At 56.0% G+C, this 15,698-nt stretch overlaps 2 protein-coding genes and 1 non-coding gene across 27 annotated transcripts; 1 reads left to right on the forward strand and 2 right to left on the reverse strand.

Annotated features, from left to right (window-relative positions):
* On the forward strand, positions 1-9,162 carry Rundc3a (RUN domain containing 3A). 20 transcript variants are annotated; one of them, XM_030246121.1, is made up of 11 exons: positions 1-389; positions 4,178-4,293; positions 4,707-4,840; positions 4,984-5,069; positions 5,802-5,891; positions 5,990-6,070; positions 6,222-6,387; positions 6,495-6,652; positions 7,268-7,405; positions 7,501-7,607; positions 8,588-8,945. In XM_030246121.1, exons 1-11 carry the CDS (start codon positions 283-285, stop codon positions 8,728-8,730), a joined length of 1,326 nt encoding a protein of 441 aa, XP_030101981.1. In that variant the 5' UTR covers positions 1-282; the 3' UTR covers positions 8,731-8,945. The 20 variants fall into 20 exon arrangements, 15 of the variants coding, with proteins under 15 accessions (XP_030101981.1, XP_017170136.1, NP_001239276.1 ...); XM_017314647.2 differs by having other exon boundaries at positions 7-389; positions 4,704-4,840; NM_001252347.2 differs by having other exon boundaries at positions 10-389; positions 4,692-4,840; positions 7,244-7,405; positions 7,996-9,162.
* Positions 9,163-9,575: 413 nt separating this feature from the next.
* Slc25a39 (solute carrier family 25, member 39) lies at positions 9,576-15,282 on the reverse strand. 6 transcript variants are annotated; one of them, NM_026542.3, is made up of 12 exons: positions 13,997-14,124; positions 13,162-13,261; positions 12,969-13,028; positions 12,813-12,857; positions 12,300-12,433; positions 11,619-11,686; positions 11,402-11,526; positions 11,059-11,232; positions 10,638-10,747; positions 10,398-10,479; positions 10,240-10,320; positions 9,576-10,142 (listed from the first exon to the last, which is right to left on the reverse strand). In NM_026542.3, the coding sequence occupies exons 2-12, from the start codon at positions 13,244-13,246 to the stop codon at positions 10,027-10,029; spliced, it is 1,080 nt and encodes a 359-aa protein (NP_080818.1). In that variant the 5' UTR covers positions 13,247-13,261; positions 13,997-14,124; the 3' UTR covers positions 9,576-10,026. The 6 variants fall into 6 exon arrangements, with proteins under 6 accessions (NP_080818.1, XP_006534098.1, XP_006534097.1 ...); XM_006534035.1 differs by lacking the exon at positions 13,997-14,124 and adding an exon at positions 14,385-15,282 and having other exon boundaries at positions 9,749-10,142; XM_006534034.2 differs by having other exon boundaries at positions 9,749-10,142; positions 13,845-14,003.
* On the reverse strand, positions 11,527-11,594 carry Mir6930 (microRNA 6930). The gene has a single exon (NR_105895.1). It is a non-coding gene; the product is annotated as a microRNA 6930 (primary transcript).
* Positions 15,283-15,698: the final 416 nt, after the last annotated feature.

Consider the following 15,698-nt stretch of genomic DNA (forward strand, 5'->3'; position numbering starts at 1 on the left):
GACGTCACCGGCCGAGGAGGGGGGACGGGCGACTGGGGGAGGGGGTGACGAGCTCCGGCTCAGCACCTCGGAGAGCTCCCTCCCCGGCCTTGTTTTGCTCCGGAATCGCTGCCGGGGGAGGGAGCAAAGGGGCCGGCCTTAGGCGTCGAGGCCGAGGGATGGCAGTGAAGAAGACGAAGGGCCCCCGGGGGCAGACGGCCCAGCCGTGATCCTGCGAGGCGGGCCGGGGCGCCGGGTGGGGTGGGGGGCAGCGGGCGGCGACAGCAGTGGCCGCACATCTGGATGGAAGCGAGCTTTGTCCAGACCACCATGGCTCTGGGGCTGCCCTCCAAGAAAGCATCTTCCCGCAACGTGATCGTGGAGCGCAGGAACCTGATCACCGTGTGCAGGTGGGCGCCGCTGGCGGTCGGGGTGGGGTGATGAGAGAGGTTGAAGCAGGCTGAGAAATCTAAGGGTTGAGCATGCCCATGAGGATGCTCTGCAGACACTGAGAAAAGGCAGGGCAGGGAGGACCGCGCTCTCTATCCTTCCTAGGCCCGGAACCGGGAGGCGGGCTGGAATGTCTGGTCCTTATTCTTGGCTAAGCCAGGCCTATGCCCAGACTGGGGTTTGGGGGATGAAGAGAGTTTAATTGGCACTGCAGTTTCCTGTGAGAACCAGGAAGTGACATTGTGTATGAGAGGGGGGAGGAGGGAGGATGGCTGGCTCTCTTCCTGGCAGTGGGGGCAGGGTGGGCAAAGGGAGCTCAATGGGGTTGGGGGTGAATGTCCTCCAAGTCCCCTCTGCCACCCCTGCCTGCTTAGCGTCTTGGAGTGGAGCTTTCCTAAGAGACTTTACTATGCTCAACCCTTCATAAAGCAATGATGGTGTTTCTAGGTAGCAGCAGCCTGTGGCTGGACCAATTGTGCACAAAGGCCCTGAACCCATCCAATGAAGGTCGAGAGCACTACCCCGCTGTAGGGAGCACCCAAGGCCTAATTGCAGAAACTGGGGCCCCAAGTAAAGACTGGGAGCCCAGATCCCTAAATCCCTGAGGGTGGGGCAGTTGCAGGGCTAGGAAAATTCTCCTCTTTCTTGGACACCGGAAAGTAATCCTTCCCACTTCAAGGCTGCAGTGACTCACCCTGCCTGCCCTGCCCTGAGGCCAGAAAGCCACCAGCTGTGCAGGCTCTCTCCCAAGCCCCCACCTGTCCTTGCCACTCCCTCTGGGATCTCCATGCCAGCTGCCTTCTCCACCTGCAGCCTCCATGTCCAATGGGGTGCTTCGTCTTGGCTCTTAGTGCTCCTGGGTGTGGGACCGAGTTGTCCTTTCTTGCCAGTCCCACTTGCGTGAACATAAACCACAGCCCTGTTCCTTCTTCCCGAAATCATGCCCACCTGATGCCCAGTCTCCGGTTACCCAGGGTTCCTTTGGAGTCTGGACACATACCCAGCCATGTTGTCTCTGTGTCAGAGCACCCCTTTGCCAGTGTCTCGAAAGTCTGTGCACATCACCTCTGTGAGGAGGAGGCTGGGATGTGCATCTGTGACCTAGCCGGAAGCACTTACTGCCTTCATATTCCAAACCTGCCAGTGTGGTGTCAAGAGATTTCTGCCCTTGGGACCATACTTGGGCTCAAGCTTTTGCATCAGTTCTTAGCTGGGCAACCCTGTGGCCGTCTCCCTCCTATCCACACTCTGAGCCTTTGGTGCTTTTTCTTAGGTTTTACATCTTAGGTGTAAAACCACTCCAAAGAATGTGTCGTGGTGTGCCGCGTTAGATACTAGCTAGTGCCTGGCACACAGAATCAGCTCTATTTCAATGACATCCTTCTGGCCCCTCTCTTGGTTCTTGGCAATCTAGGCCCATCTTTTTCTTGCCTGCCAGGAGAGCTGGGGCTTAGTGTGTGGGAAAAGGAGAGAGAGCCACTGGACCTGAGCCAGAGAAAGAGAGGTTCAAGGGACTTAGAGGTAGCTCAGAGTCGGGGGACAAGGAATAGTTTAAGGGCTCGGGGGCATGACAAATTCTCCAAATCCCGAGGGACCCTGCTGCCTCATTACTGTCACGTGGTTCTCCTCTAGCTCCCAGCAGCTCCCTTTAGCAGACTGCTGGCTCCCCTGGGCCCTGGCCTCCCTGTCTCCATGGTAACCCCAGCAGTTATCCTCCTCCTAACCAGGTCCACACCATGGGGTTCCTAGAGGCTCTGACCAGCTTTCAGCATCTCCAAGGACAGATAGCAGACGCTGCCATGCTCACCAAGCCCCAGGCCTCTACTGAAGTCTGACCCAGATGACCACAAATTGGTGGTGTGCATAACAAAGCCCAGAAAATGGCCTTATCGCAGTCGCAGGCTCTCTCTTTCCTGGCCAGGCCAGCCTTGCCTCCTCACCTGGCCTGTGCCCAGGAATCAATACACTCTCACCTTCTCCCACCCTTGTCTGGGATCTGAACCAAAGTTGAAAGGGGCGAGTGCTGGTATTTCTGTTTGCACCCAAGGAAAAAGGCTTTGAATCCAGCAGCCTGCTTATCCCTAGCACAGGCTAACGCTGACCTGTCTGCTCTTGGGCTCCATCCCCTGATAAGCCCAAGGGAAGGTGACAGAGAGGGGCTCCTGGTTGTGCTGTTTACTTGAAAGCCTTAGTAGCCAATACTTCATGACTGGGGGCTTCTAAAGTAGAGGGCAGAGGTCACTCAGAGCTTGTTTGTTTGTTTGTTTGTTTAAGACAGGGTCTCTCTATGTAGTCCTGGCTGTCCTGGAATATACTGTGTAGACCAAGCAGGCCTAGACTTACAGATCCTCCTGCCTCTGTCTCTTGAGTGTTGGGATCAGATAAGGCGTGTGCCATCATGCCAGGCTACCTTTTTTTTTTTTAAGATTACATTTATTTATCTGTTTGTTTATTTGTTTGTGTGAGCATGTGCCACGGTGTGAATGTGGAAGTCATAGGACAGCTGATGGGAGTGGGCTATCTCCTTCCACCGTGTAGGTTTTGGGATTGAACTCTGGTCCATGGGCTGTGGGGCATGTGCCTTTATCCACGGAGCCAGCTCACTGGCCAAGCCTCAGTAATTAGAGCAGCCACTAGGAAGTCGTAAGACAGAGCAGAAAGAGCCAAGGATGGAGAATGGGCCAACTATTTGCCTTTTCTCATGTTACATGACTGATCATTCCATCTCTGGAGCCTTTAGCCTCCTTACCTGTGATATGGGGCAGGTTGTCATGAGAGGACTCGTTTCCAGGGGTTTTGGCGAGGACACACATATGAAATATAGTTCTGGACACAGTGCATGGCTTGGTTAAACATGGATAGAATAAAAGCACAGACTGAAGTTCCTCCTGTATCCCAGGGCACCCGGCTCCTGCTCTGTCTCCAGAAGCAGAGTGGTAATGAGATGTGAGGAGCTGCGCACCCTCTCCCTGTTCCGCTCCACTGCATAGATGGCAAATGGAGACTCTAGCATAAGGATGGTAGAGGATGCCGGAGGCTGAAGCAGGGCTGCAGAGGGCGGTGGGGGCTGCTTGGCTCCAACCCCTCTGCCTCACCTGCCTCCTTTGGATACCTTCCTTCCTGAGAAACCAGTGTCTGGGCCCCCTGGATCCTTTCCAGGGACCTCTTGCCAGAGTTCCTTCCCACCCAATGTATGTCAGACCCACACCCTGCGTTCTGCCCCCACACCCCAAGCTCCACACTGCCTAGCTCTGGGCAGCTGGCGTGTGGGTGGGCTAGCTGAGAAGAGAGGGGAGGAGGGAGGTCCCAGAGCTGAGTGTCCACCTGGTCACGAATGCATGCCTACATTCCTGCATGCACATTCTGGTACAGGTGACCCGACCCCTCCACCCCCAGAGAGGAGAGTTCATTCCAACACTATTGAAAGATTCTTTGGGAGCCTGGGTCCAAACTTGGCTTCTGATGCCTGGTTGACCCTCGATTCACACATTTGAAAAATGCCACCTGAAGGGTGGTAGGGACAAAGGTCTAGGGACTATCCCCTAGCTCTTGCTGTCTTTCTGCCACCCTCCCTCTCCTCCCTCCTAGCCTGGAACCTTTCGCCTCCGCTAGTTTCACCTCCCCCACCCCCATGACACCCATGCCCCTCATGACCTCTTCTCGGGCGGTTCCTCAGACACCCTTCCTCCTCTGCTGCCCTGTTTGACCCTCCCTCTCCTCTCCCCTCCCCTGCCCCCCACCCACCCAGGTTCTCTGTGAAAACCCTGCTAGAGAAGTACACAGCAGAACCCATTGATGACTCTTCCGAGGAGTTTGTTAATTTCGCAGCCATTTTAGAGCAGATCCTCAGCCACCGATTTAAAGGTAGGCCATCCATCACCTACCCCTTCCAACCCCAGCCTGTGGCGCCCAGCTACTATCCCGGGCTCTAATAACCTTGATGGATTTCTAACCCCCATTCCTGGTCCTGGACCCCATTCTGGGCTGTACATAGAAACGAGAGCATAGAAAGCATAGTGTTGGGAGACTGGGGAGAGGGTGGTGTGCCCACAGCTCCATCGCTGTGCATGCAGCACTTCCTCTGTCTCTCTGTCTCTCTCTGCTGTCGAGCTTCGGCTCAAGCTTGGGGTGGGGGGGGCTGGGGCTAGGGGAGGCATTACCTGTGTGTCTGGTGGCTTAGGCTTATGCATGCAAGTGTTTTGTGACATGGACCTTTTCCAAACTCCCTGGTATCGCTGAGTCCCCTCCCTGCCCTGGCTCAGCTTGTGCCCCAGCAGGGCCAGCGAGCTGGTTCAGCTCAGATGGACAACGGGGCTTCTGGGACTACATCCGGCTGGCCTGCAGCAAAGTGCCCAACAACTGTGTGAGCAGCATTGAGAACATGGAGAACATCAGCACAGCTAGAGCCAAGGTGAGGGGCCATAACGGGAACACCCCTGATCCCCGCCCTGGACAGAGGGGCCCTTTGCCCACAGCACTCCGAATGGGGACCATACCAGAGGGACAGATAGGTCCCTTTGGGACAGTTAAAGGTGATCGATCCATGCTTTTCAGGGCCGGGCGTGGATCCGGGTGGCCCTGATGGAGAAGCGTATGTCGGAATACATCACCACAGCTCTTCGGGACAACCGAACTACCAGGTCAGACCTCTTAGGCAGCAGCATGCTCATTCGTTGCCTAAGCCTTAAGTCCCCACAGCAAACTTCAATACCTGGACTACAAGTTCCGGCATGCAGTGATAGTTGGCTTCTCGAAGATGACATGGTTACTGGACTACAGAGGCCTCAGTCACATGCCATTTTACTTGGCCTTATGCCAGGACCTACAACACATAGCCCTGCCAGCTCTGCAAACAAAGGCAGTCACTCTGTTCTTGGATCCCAGTGTTCAGAGCTTCAGTGCTTAGAGTGGGGTTTGCTGAGAAGTTGGGTCCTGCCGATCAGAGATCACGGGGCAGAATGCTTCTGTGTGGGAGTGGGGAGCTACTGTGGGTCTCCCTCCCCCATCTGATTTTTTTTTTTTTATAATACATTTTATCCCTAACCCATCTTATTTCAGAGACAATTGTCTTTTGAGGACCTCATTTACTGTATGTGTGACAAGCACTAAGACTAAGATTTACTCCCTGATTTATAGGATTGAGGTGACCCTATAGTGCTTTGATAGGGGTTGCTTAGCCTAGAGAACAGAACCGTGTTTCTTGTAAGGAAACAGGCATTGTGATGGGGGCTGGGTCAGGTGCTAGTTCCAGTGAGGTACTGAGCCGGAAGGAGTCTCCTTCCTCCGGGTAAAGTTTGTAATAAGTAAGCCAGGCAGAGAAATCCTGGGTGGAGGGACACTCCTTGGGAGTCTCAGCTTTCTCCTCCCTGCAGACGGTTCTATGACTCCGGAGCCATCATGCTGCGGGAGGAAGCCACTGTCCTCACTGGGATGCTGATCGGGCTCAGCGCCATCGACTTCAGGTGGGGTCTGCTTGGCGGTGGTGAAGGGGACTTTCTCACCCACAACTGTCCAACGCCCCTCATTCCCTCCCCCCACCCCTGTGGCTCTTCTGCCCCAGCTTCTGTCTAAAGGGCGAAGTTCTGGATGGGAAGACACCGGTGGTCATCGATTACACACCCTACCTAAAATTCACCCAAAGGTGAGCAGCCCGGTTATTGCGGTGGGTGAGGAGATGGGTACCGGAAGGGCGCTGAGTGTCATCCTGGTGTCACTGCCCAAGGGTCGGAGTTGGGGTGCTAGTGGGGCGAGGCGGTGCGTAGCCGGCCCCACCCACTGCTCCCGCTCCTAAGCTACGACTACCTGACGGATGAGGAGGAGAGGCACAGTGCCGAGAGCAGCACCAGCGAGGACAACTCACCAGAGCACCCCTACCTGCCTCTCGTCACCGATGAAGACAGTTGGTACAACAAGTGGCACAAGATGGAACAGAAGTTTCGCATTGTCTACGCACAGAAGGTGCGCGGGGCGAGGCGCGGGGAGCTGGGCGCGGTGGGGGCAGGGCCTGGGGCTGGGACTCCAGCTGGGACCCCTTTGGGCGTCCGGGCTGAGCCGGCGCCCCGCAGGGATACCTGGAGGAGCTGGTGCGGCTGCGCGAGTCGCAGCTGAAGGACTTGGAGGCGGAGAACCGGCGGCTGCAGCTGCAGCTGGAGGAGGCCGCGGCACAAAATCAGCGTGAGAAGCGGGAGCTGGAAGGCGTGATCCTGGAGCTGCAGGAGCAGCTGTGAGCCCGCCTCCCGCCCTGACCCCTGGGAACCCCAACATGACTCCATTGGCTGGGATCGCTTTTCTGATGACACCCAATTCGCATCAGCCTACCCATCCCATCCCCTTTCCCAAGATCCCGTGGAGGTTGCCAAACATTACCTGCCCCCCACATTAAGATCCCCCGCAGCTTCCAATACCCATCAGCTAGAGACACCAGCCATTCCTCACACGACTTTAGCAGCCTTCAGTTTTATCGTGTGCCACCCCCATTATTAAGGCCTCTGATAGGCATCACACACACACCCCCACCCCCAATCTGGAACATTTCCTCCCTGAACCTGACCCAGCTAGCTAACACGAATCCCACCCCTTCAAGAGTACCCACCCTTTCCATTCTCCTCCCTACATCACCCCAACTGACTTCTAAAAACTCCATCATGAGTGCACTAATCCTGGCCACCACAAACATGGCCTTAGATCCTAGTGCCATAATTCCAGACTTGGGCCATCCTCCCTGAGCAGCACAGATCCCCATTTTTACCACTCAAGTTTCCGTCCTAAGCCCTGCCCCTACCTTTGCTGAGTCTCGCTTCCCTCTCCCAGCCAGGCCTGATCCCCCTCCCCCTCCCAGGACAGGTCTGATCCCCGGTGACCATGCCCCCCTGGCCCAGGGTTCCAAGGAGCTCACCACATCCCTAGTCAACCAGTGGCCCTCCCTGAGCACACTTCATAGGCCCGAGGGTGCCAGCAACTCCAAGCTATATCGGAGGTAAGCCTCAACCAAGTGCTGTCCCCATACCCCAGTCCCAGGAAGTGGGGCCTGGAGCTGCGGGTCACTCCCTGCACTTTTCTGTTCTGCTGTAGACACAGCTTCATGAGCACGGAGCCGCTGTCTGCAGAGGCCAGCCTGAGCTCAGACTCCCAGCGCCTGGGAGAGGCCAAGAGGGACGAGGAACCCTGGGGCCCCATCGGTGAGCACACCCCACACACACTCACCCACCTTGGCACTTCAGAAAAGGGATAGGGCCCCTGTAGTCAGGCCGTGGCTGAACCCCTTATTCTCTCAACTCTTCCTGTACTTATACACCAATAAGGAGCTTGGCTTGAGGTTTCAAAACAAAAGTGCAAATTCGGGCCCCACCTCTTCTACCTGTAAACGAGGTCAATCTCTGCACTTGGCTGACTCAGATTCCCATCTGTAAAATAGGGATGTTGGTAAAGAGCCTCCAGAGTGCACGTATGGAGAGGGCGCAACGGCTTTCTAGTGTCATGACACTAGACACATGTTGCTGGCTCTGCCCACACACACACTGTGAACGGCTTGCCTGACCAATGTTTTCCCCTTTCTTTGGCTGCCAGGAAGCTCAGAACCAAATTAGTGGCTCCCTCTGAGCGAATGCCCAGGACTTCAACGCATGCATTTTGTGTTGACCCCTCCTTGGTTACTCCCTTCCTAGTTTCTTCCCCTATGCCTGGACCTCCTGCCTTTTTTTTTTTTAAATACATAGATATATATTATATTGTATTGGATAACTCGACTTTGAGACGAGGCAGGCTTTGGACATGTAACTCACCACACTGTGTTTGTGACTGTGTGTGTCTCCCCACCAGACTGTGAGCTCCGTGAGGGCAGGGACCATGTCTTGTCCATTCTCTGTATCCCCAGAGTGTGAAATAGAGCAAATGCTCACTGTGTGCTTAATAAATGGACAAAGAAAGGCTGAACCTTGGGGAGACAGAGACATAAACTGATGGTTTATGACACAGTGTCTCAAGCCCTGTGCAAGGAATGTTCAATCAAGGTTTAATTAAAAATGACAGATGCTCCAGAAGAGGCCACGTCCCCTGGGGGTGACTGGAGAACTGCCCCCCTTCTGCCCACCCACGAGGACCTCCTCCCCACATACAACACAGGCTGGTTGGCCCGGCCTTACCCGCCCTCTCTCCCTAGGGAAGGACCCCACGCCCTCCATGCTGGGCCTCTGCGGCTCCCTGGCCTCCATCCCCAGCTGCAAGTCCCTGGCAAGCTTCAAATCCAACGAATGCCTGGTGAGCGACAGCCCTGAGGGCAGCCCGGCGCTCAGCCCCAGCTGAGGAGCACCAAGGGCAACACCAGCCCCACCTGCCAGGGGCCATGGACAACTGCCACCTTATGAGTCCCCCAACCCAGGCCACCCTTCAAGAACACCACCAACCTAGCCTCGGGTCTCTAGGGAAAGATGACCCAAGCCTCTTTCCTGCTTCAGCTTCCTGCCAAGGAGGCAGGAGCTGCATGGGAAGTGGTGGGGCCACGAGGGACACCCAGATTACAGATCCTCAGTCCCCTGGGGACAGCGCTCCATTCTGGTGGCTCTGAAGGCTGCCTGGTTCCTTCTGATTTCTTCCACACCTGCCTCAGGAGCAGGTGGTCCAGCCCTGGCATTCCTGCTGCCCTGCCTCTGGTCTAACCCTGTGTACCCTCTGAAGTCACCCTTCCTTGGTACCTATGTGGGGAGAGATTAGGCAAATAAAAACCAGAGGACTGAAGTGGTTTCATCTGTTGGAGAGTGGGGTAAGGGCTCCCTAACAGGTCTGTTAACCAAGGTACACATGCCAGGAGGATGTGCCCTGGGGGACCACATGGGGCCATCATTCAGGGTGTGGGCTGAGTGGGAGGGGGCTCCGGATTCTGTACATCTGCAGGTGCTTTCTGGATCTGACCCTTCTAAGACTTGCTCTCACCCCAACACAGTGGGCCCCACATGAAAGGCCCTTACTACCTACCAGACAGGCACCTTTCACCCAGATCTGTCTGGGTACCCCCTAAGGTGGGAAGCTTTTAAGACAAGGTCTCTGGATGGCCTGGAGCTCAGTATGTAGGCCAGGCAGGCTTCAGATCTGCTCGCCATGAACTCTCGGGGCCACCATACCTGTAGATGCCAGCTTTTTGTTGCTGTTGGTTTTTTTTTTTTTTGTGAAGATAGAATTTGGCTGTGTAGTCCTGGCTGGCTTGGTATTGGAGGCACTCCTCCTGCCTCAGCCTCCCAAGTGAAGGAATAACAGGTGTGGGCCACTGTGTCTGACTGGGGACCCCCAAACGTGCACACGTACCCCAAGACACTACAGCCACAGCTGTGCACAGAAGACCATCATCTTTAGACAAGGAATGAATGGGGCCAAGATACTGCCTGGCCCAAGCTCCTCGGGCCAAGCTATAACAAACATGGGGATACAAAAAAGGGCGATCATCAGATTTGGTCTTGAATTCGGGAGGCGGGAGAGGGGCAATCCTGGGAAGGGAAACAGCAGGAATCCAGGTCTGAGGACAGCCTGGGTGACTGGACTGGGAGGGAAGGCACTTGGCTCAGTCTCCTGATCCCACCCGTGCAAGAGCCGGTTGCTCCCCGACTTTCAGCGGCCCAGAGGCTGCTCCTGGTTGAGCCTCTGGAAGAAGCTTTTGCCAAACTCGTAAGTGCTGATCATGATGGCACAGGAGGGTGCAGCCTTGATGATCCTGGGGAGGAAGCCTGTGATGGAAAGACAGACCACAGTGAGGGGTCCAGGTCCCCTCACACACACAGCATGGATATGTATCATATATGCAGTGCATTCACAGAGACAGACCTGCAAAGAGTCCCCTGGTGCCAGATTCAGCCCGGATTCTGCGAAGCAGGAGCCAGGTGGAGTCCACTCTGGGCGGCTTCACTGCAGATGCAAGGCCCGGCTCAGTAGGGCTCAGCTCAGGCCCCTGCCTGCCCTCTCCCCTCACCAGCCCAGCTTACCTCTCACAGCCTCCACCGCTCCCAGTGACATCTGTCGCTGTGTCTTCACCACATCGAAGGGTAGGGTAAGGGTGGCAGCCACCTGGTCAGGTGAGGACAGGGCTCAGCTCCATTCCCAAGCCCTGAGAGGGACTAACGCATCTCAAGGGCGGCTGAGGAAAGCACACAGGCTCCCTGGCAGGCATTGCAATGTTCTGTAGGTCACCTCTGGTGGCCCTACCCCCAGGGCAGTCAACTCACCATTCCTGAGATGCCACCGGCCACGAAGCTGATGCCCACCGATGTCTGGTCTTTTGGTCTCAGTCCGCTCAGCCAGCTCTTCACCAACTCGTAGTTGAACCAGTACAGAGCTTGAGAAGGAGATACACACTCATTAAATGGGGGGGGCAGGGAGGTGGGCTCCAGACTTCTCACCCCTCACCCCCACAGCCACACCATCCCAGGTGCAGGCTTGCCTGCTCTCAACCAGGTCCTCCTCACGACTTAGGTCAGGAAAACCTAGGCAAAACCCTAGGTCCCTGCTAGACCTGTCCTTATATAATGAGGGACCCAAGGTTCAGGGAAGTGATTATGACTTCACGGCCATTTTAGTAACGAAGGAGGGACTTGGTTAAACATTACCAAGAGCCCTTTACCCTAGGCCCTGACCCCGAGCGCCTACCTGAGAAGGGGACATCTCGAAGAGCTGTGGGACCCCAGCCCAGCCACAGAGAGCGCCAGCCACCCTGAGTCACCGCAGCTTGAACAGAGGAAGCCAGCTCACGGTATGACACATGCTGAGCCTGCAGCTTGGTCCGCACGAGCTCCAAGGGGCTGACAACTGTCACGGTGCCCACTAAGGAGGCGAGGGTTGGTAAGACAGCAGAAAGAGGTCAGGCCAAAGAGGTCATGCATTCAAACCCAGCTGCTGCCCCAGGGCCTGAGGGTTTAACATACTCCCCCACCCCCAGGCTAGCAAGAGGCTGGGACTGGGACCCAGAAGGTCAATGGTTAGTTGTGCTCACTTCGGGCGAGGGCACCAGCCACCATGGGTGCGTAGAGGTCAGAGGTCAAGGACTGACCACACAGGAAGGCCTTGAGTTGGTCGTAAGCAGTGAAGTAGATAGCAGTAGCTGGCACGGTCATCACCCTGGGAGTATGGAGAGGCCAGGAAAATCACTTAAGGGCTCCCAAACCTCTCAAGCACCCCCTTCCCTACCCAGCCATGACTAGGGTACTCACAGGGTGGCTGGGAGGCCGCTCCACAGGGTCCTAGTGCCCTCATGCCGCACAATCTTCACAAAGGCATCCTGACCAAGCCAGCAGGCAGCCCAGGGAAAGAAGACAGAGATGAACAAGGCCTGCGATGGACTGGCTCAGCCTCTGCCTAGAGTCTTGCTTGAGTCCTGAGAAGAGCCAGTTAGCTCTACACTCACACCCCACTCCACGCCCCCCAACTTGGTTCTAGGTGGACTCCTAGTCCACCCCTTAAACCTTAAGGAAGTGGATGGACGTTGGTGCTACACATCTTTAGTCTCAGCACTCGGGAGGTGGAGAAGGTGGATCTCTGGGAGCTTGAGGCCAGCCTGGTCTATTACAAGAAGAACCCTATCTACCACTACCCCCCACACACACACAAACCTAAACAAACAAACCACACAAACCCCCACCCCCACCCCCAAAACCACAAAAAGCAAAGAACAAAACAATTCCATAGTAAAGAACTTTACTAGTGTGTATTACGCTATTAGGTCCTGTTTTTGATTCTCAGCATCAGGACCAAAAAGCTTTCTGAAGGAACAGCCTCCCAGGTAAGCCCTTCCTACACTGAACAACCACCCCATTTGCTTTCCATTCCCCACACCGGCAGCCTAGCCAAATCCAAATCGAGTCCCTCAGAGACACATTGATTCTGCTCCTTACCAAGGTGCCAGTGAACCGTGTGGGGTCCTGAAACCAGGTGGCACAGCGGGTACCATTTGGGCACAGGTACAGGGGCTCCAGGACTCCATTGCAGTATAGGAGGCACTTCCCTGGGGACTGTAGAGCGGAGGATGCTGGGAAAGGGAACGGACATTAGGGTGGAAGGGCCTGGAGCCTTGCTGGGTGACATAGCTGGGTCAATATGTGGCTATTCCAGTGTCAGAAAGCTGACTAATGTGGCCTCAAAGTATGGGGGGGCAGGAGGGGATCTCGAGAGAGGGTTTCTCTGTGTAGCCCTGGCTGTCCTGGAACTCACTCCATAGACCAGGCTGGCCTCAAACTCAGAAATCCGCCTGCCTCTGCTTCCCAAGTGGGACATTAAAGGTGCGCACCGTGCACCACCACTGCTGGGCTCATGTACTACTCTATGATCATGGGTAACCCAGGTACTCGAGGGATACTCAACACTTCTTCCCTGGGCCCTCCCAAGGGCCTGGGGCTTGGGGCACTCACATTTGGTGTAGGAGAGACTCCAGAATCTGGAGGGAGTTGTCAATTCTGAAACACAAAGGTCAGCCCTGGTGGTCAGGAATGCAGCCTCCCCCACTAGAACCCCATCTCTGGGAAATCCTTATTTTGTCAGGCAGCTCGCCTTGATCTGGTACTCACCGCTGGTTGCCGAGGGTCTCTGAGACTGAAGGCGGACCTTCACCACATCCAGGGGTGTCACTGGGGAAGGAGGTAGGTCTGAAGGTTCCTTCAGGACACCACTCACCCTCTTCTTTATCAGAACCAAACTGCCTCCAACCTTTAGCCCACATTAACCCCCAGCTGCCCCATCCCCCATCTCCCCAGGTCTTACTGAAGAGGGAGGTGACCACAGCCCCGGCTCCTGAGGCCACCATTTGCTGAAGGGGGCTAATGCCCCCAGGGTCCTGATCATCCATCTTGGAATTTCAATCCTGAAAACACACACCACAGTCAAATGGAGCTTACCCCCTGACAAGGCAGGCCTGAGTGGGGGGAGTGGGGAGCAAGCATGAGCTAAGGTGCTCTGGGACTTTAACGACAGCGCACTCAGGTCTCATCCAGAGTTTGCCTCTATAATCTTTAAAATCTAGAAATGTGCTCACTTTGCCGAGGGGAAAACTAAGGCTCAAAGGTTGCTGTGACCTTCAAGGTTACGTCATTCGTTTGGAAAGAAGCTAGAATAGCCGTCGGCCAAAGACAGTGATGGCTATTTTCTCAGCCACATGCTCCTCCAGACCAGAGGCCGAAAGATCAAACACCTGAGCCCCTCCACCCAACATCTGGGCGGACACATGAGCGCCCCGGGCGAGGAGAGGTCGAGTCGGGCACCGAGAGAAACGTGTAAACAAATCTGCTGATAGAGGAAGGTCCACCTTCCTTCCCAAGATTGCTGGCCCTCCCCCACACTGCCTGCCTGGGGCCAGAGAGGACAGGCCGTGAGGCCTGGATGGCAGGACATTCTCTGTCTGCCTCCTCTCTCTCTTAAACACAAGCCGCGGAGATGGAAGCAGAGACCTAGTAACAAACCCTTTCACCGAGACTCGGCCGCACTCCATGCCCAGGCCCAGTAAAGGGGTTCACGGAGAGGCCCACCCCCTTCCCGCGGCCTCGATTCCCCTCCCAGCCGGGGACCCTCGGAGAACCCACTCCAGCCCAGGCCCGCCCACCTGGCTCGGAGCCGGTCCTTGCGCCGCGCCACGCCAGGGGCCTGGCGGGCCCATAGCGGCTCCGCGGCCGGTGCAGGGTCCGCGCGTGCCCGCTTCGCACAGCGGCCGCCCGGGAGAGCGGTGAGACCGGCTCCGCCCCCAGAAGGCGAAGCCCCGCCCCGTGGCCGACCGGCCGCGCGCACGGAGTGCAACGAGCTCCGCCCACTCGCGGCCCTCCTCCCACCCCCCCAGTTCCGCCCTTGCGCCGCGGCCGCGTGGGCGGGTCGCCGCGGCCCCGCGCTCCTTGCGGCCGGCAGGTCAAGGTCGCCGACTGGACGGCGCTTGCACCCGGCTCCAGTAGCTCTCCTCTGCCCACGCCCTGCAGGAGTGTTGTCCGGGGAGTCCAGACCTGCGATCGCTGGAACTTTCCTGACCGCTTGGGTATTGCTGCTCCGCGTCCTTTTACGAGGCAGCTGCCGCGAGGGTCGGTTCTTCAAGGTCATCAGAGTGTGGGACAGCAATGGCAAACATCTGCCCACTTAGCTCCGTGGCGGGAGTTTACGATTTATGGCGAGCCTGTTGGCTGGAATCACCATCCTCTTTTACGGATGATGAAACGGGGTTGCAACCCCAGAACGCTTTATGACCTGCAGGGCAGCCTTGTCAGCCGACCTGCAACCTGGGCTAGACGTGGTGTGGCCCTGGGCAAATTTACAGGACCTCTTTGGGCCGAGGACACAGAGAACGTAGAGCAAGAAAGAAAACCAGTGTTTCGCGACAGATCTTAGACTGTTACCACTTTTAATACTTAGAAGTTTTTTGTTTCTTTCCCCCAAGACGATCTACGTAACCTTTGCTGGCATAGTTTCCAATGTAGGCCAGAAATGGCCTCTACCAAAACTTTTCATAGTAGGTAATTACAGACGTAGGTACCCCCATTTTACAGAAAATGAAATGGACTCAAGTTAAAACTTTTGCCGCTGCCTTCCCCGGTGGGCTTGCAAACAGCGCTGTTTCCGCACCAGCTCAGTACCCGGCACCCCACCGCCCGCCTCGCCTCTAAGACTTCCAAGCTAAAACGGTGTTAACAGAAACTGGAACACGCGGTGTGAGGCTGCACCTTTAAGAAGAAAAGGCCGCGGCTTTGACGTCACTACCGTCTCCGCCCCTCAGTCCCCAACTGGTTGCAGACCGCGCTGGAGCCGCCCAGCCAGCCCAGCTAGCACGTGGATTCCAAGTGGCCAACCATAACTTTACCCTGAGAAAACCCTTTCGGCATTTCCATGGCTCGGATCCTCCAGCTTTGGGGGCGGAGTGAGAGCAAACGGGTAGTTAGGAAAGCAGCCAATGATCAAAAGGCCCGGGCAGTCGGTTGGCCGTGAGGCAGAGGCGGCAGGAGAGTCACGAGTGAAGTGTCGCTTGTGCTGCCCTGTCCTATCCTGTGTCCTCTCACCCCAAACCTGGCTTAAAAGTAACACAAAAGCTGGGCATGGTGGCGCACGCCTTTAATCCCAGCACTTGGGAGGCAGTGGCAGACGGATTTCTGAGCTCGAGGCCAGCCTGGTCTACAAAGTGAGTTCCAGGACAGCCAGGGCTATATAGAGAAACCTTGTCTCGAAAAACCAAAAAAAAAAAAAAAAAAAAGGTAACACAAAAGTCGTTTCATAAGCTGTCGGTTCAGTTGGGAATCCAGCGCCTGCTAAGGCCATTTCAACCTCAAAGT

Source organism: Mus musculus, chromosome 11 (genome assembly GCF_000001635.26).
Source record: "Mus musculus strain C57BL/6J chromosome 11, GRCm38.p6 C57BL/6J".
Taxonomy (NCBI): domain Eukaryota; kingdom Metazoa; phylum Chordata; class Mammalia; order Rodentia; family Muridae; genus Mus; species Mus musculus.

Bases quoted from the DNA above. Each gene is read 5' to 3' on its own strand.
- Slc25a39 (NM_026542.3), bottom strand. From the start codon at position 13,246: ATGGATGATCAGGACCCTGGGGGCATTAGCCCCCTTCAGCAAATGGTG. The intron at 11,233-11,401 runs GTGAGCACAACT...TCGCCTCCTTAG, and splicing joins GGCTGGTGCCCTCGCCCGAA to TGGGCACCGTGACAGTTGTC. The intron at 10,480-10,637 runs GTGAGTTGACTG...TCACCTGACCAG, and splicing joins CCGGTGGCATCTCAGGAATG to GTGGCTGCCACCCTTACCCT.
- Rundc3a (XM_006533688.1), top strand. From the start codon at position 283: ATGGAAGCGAGCTTTGTCCAGACCACCATGGCTCTGGGGCTGCCCTCC. The intron at 4,294-4,658 runs GTAGGCCATCCA...CCAAACTCCCTG, and splicing joins CCTCAGCCACCGATTTAAAG to GTATCGCTGAGTCCCCTCCC. The intron at 5,892-5,989 runs GTGGGGTCTGCT...CTTCTGCCCCAG, and splicing joins CTCAGCGCCATCGACTTCAG to CTTCTGTCTAAAGGGCGAAG.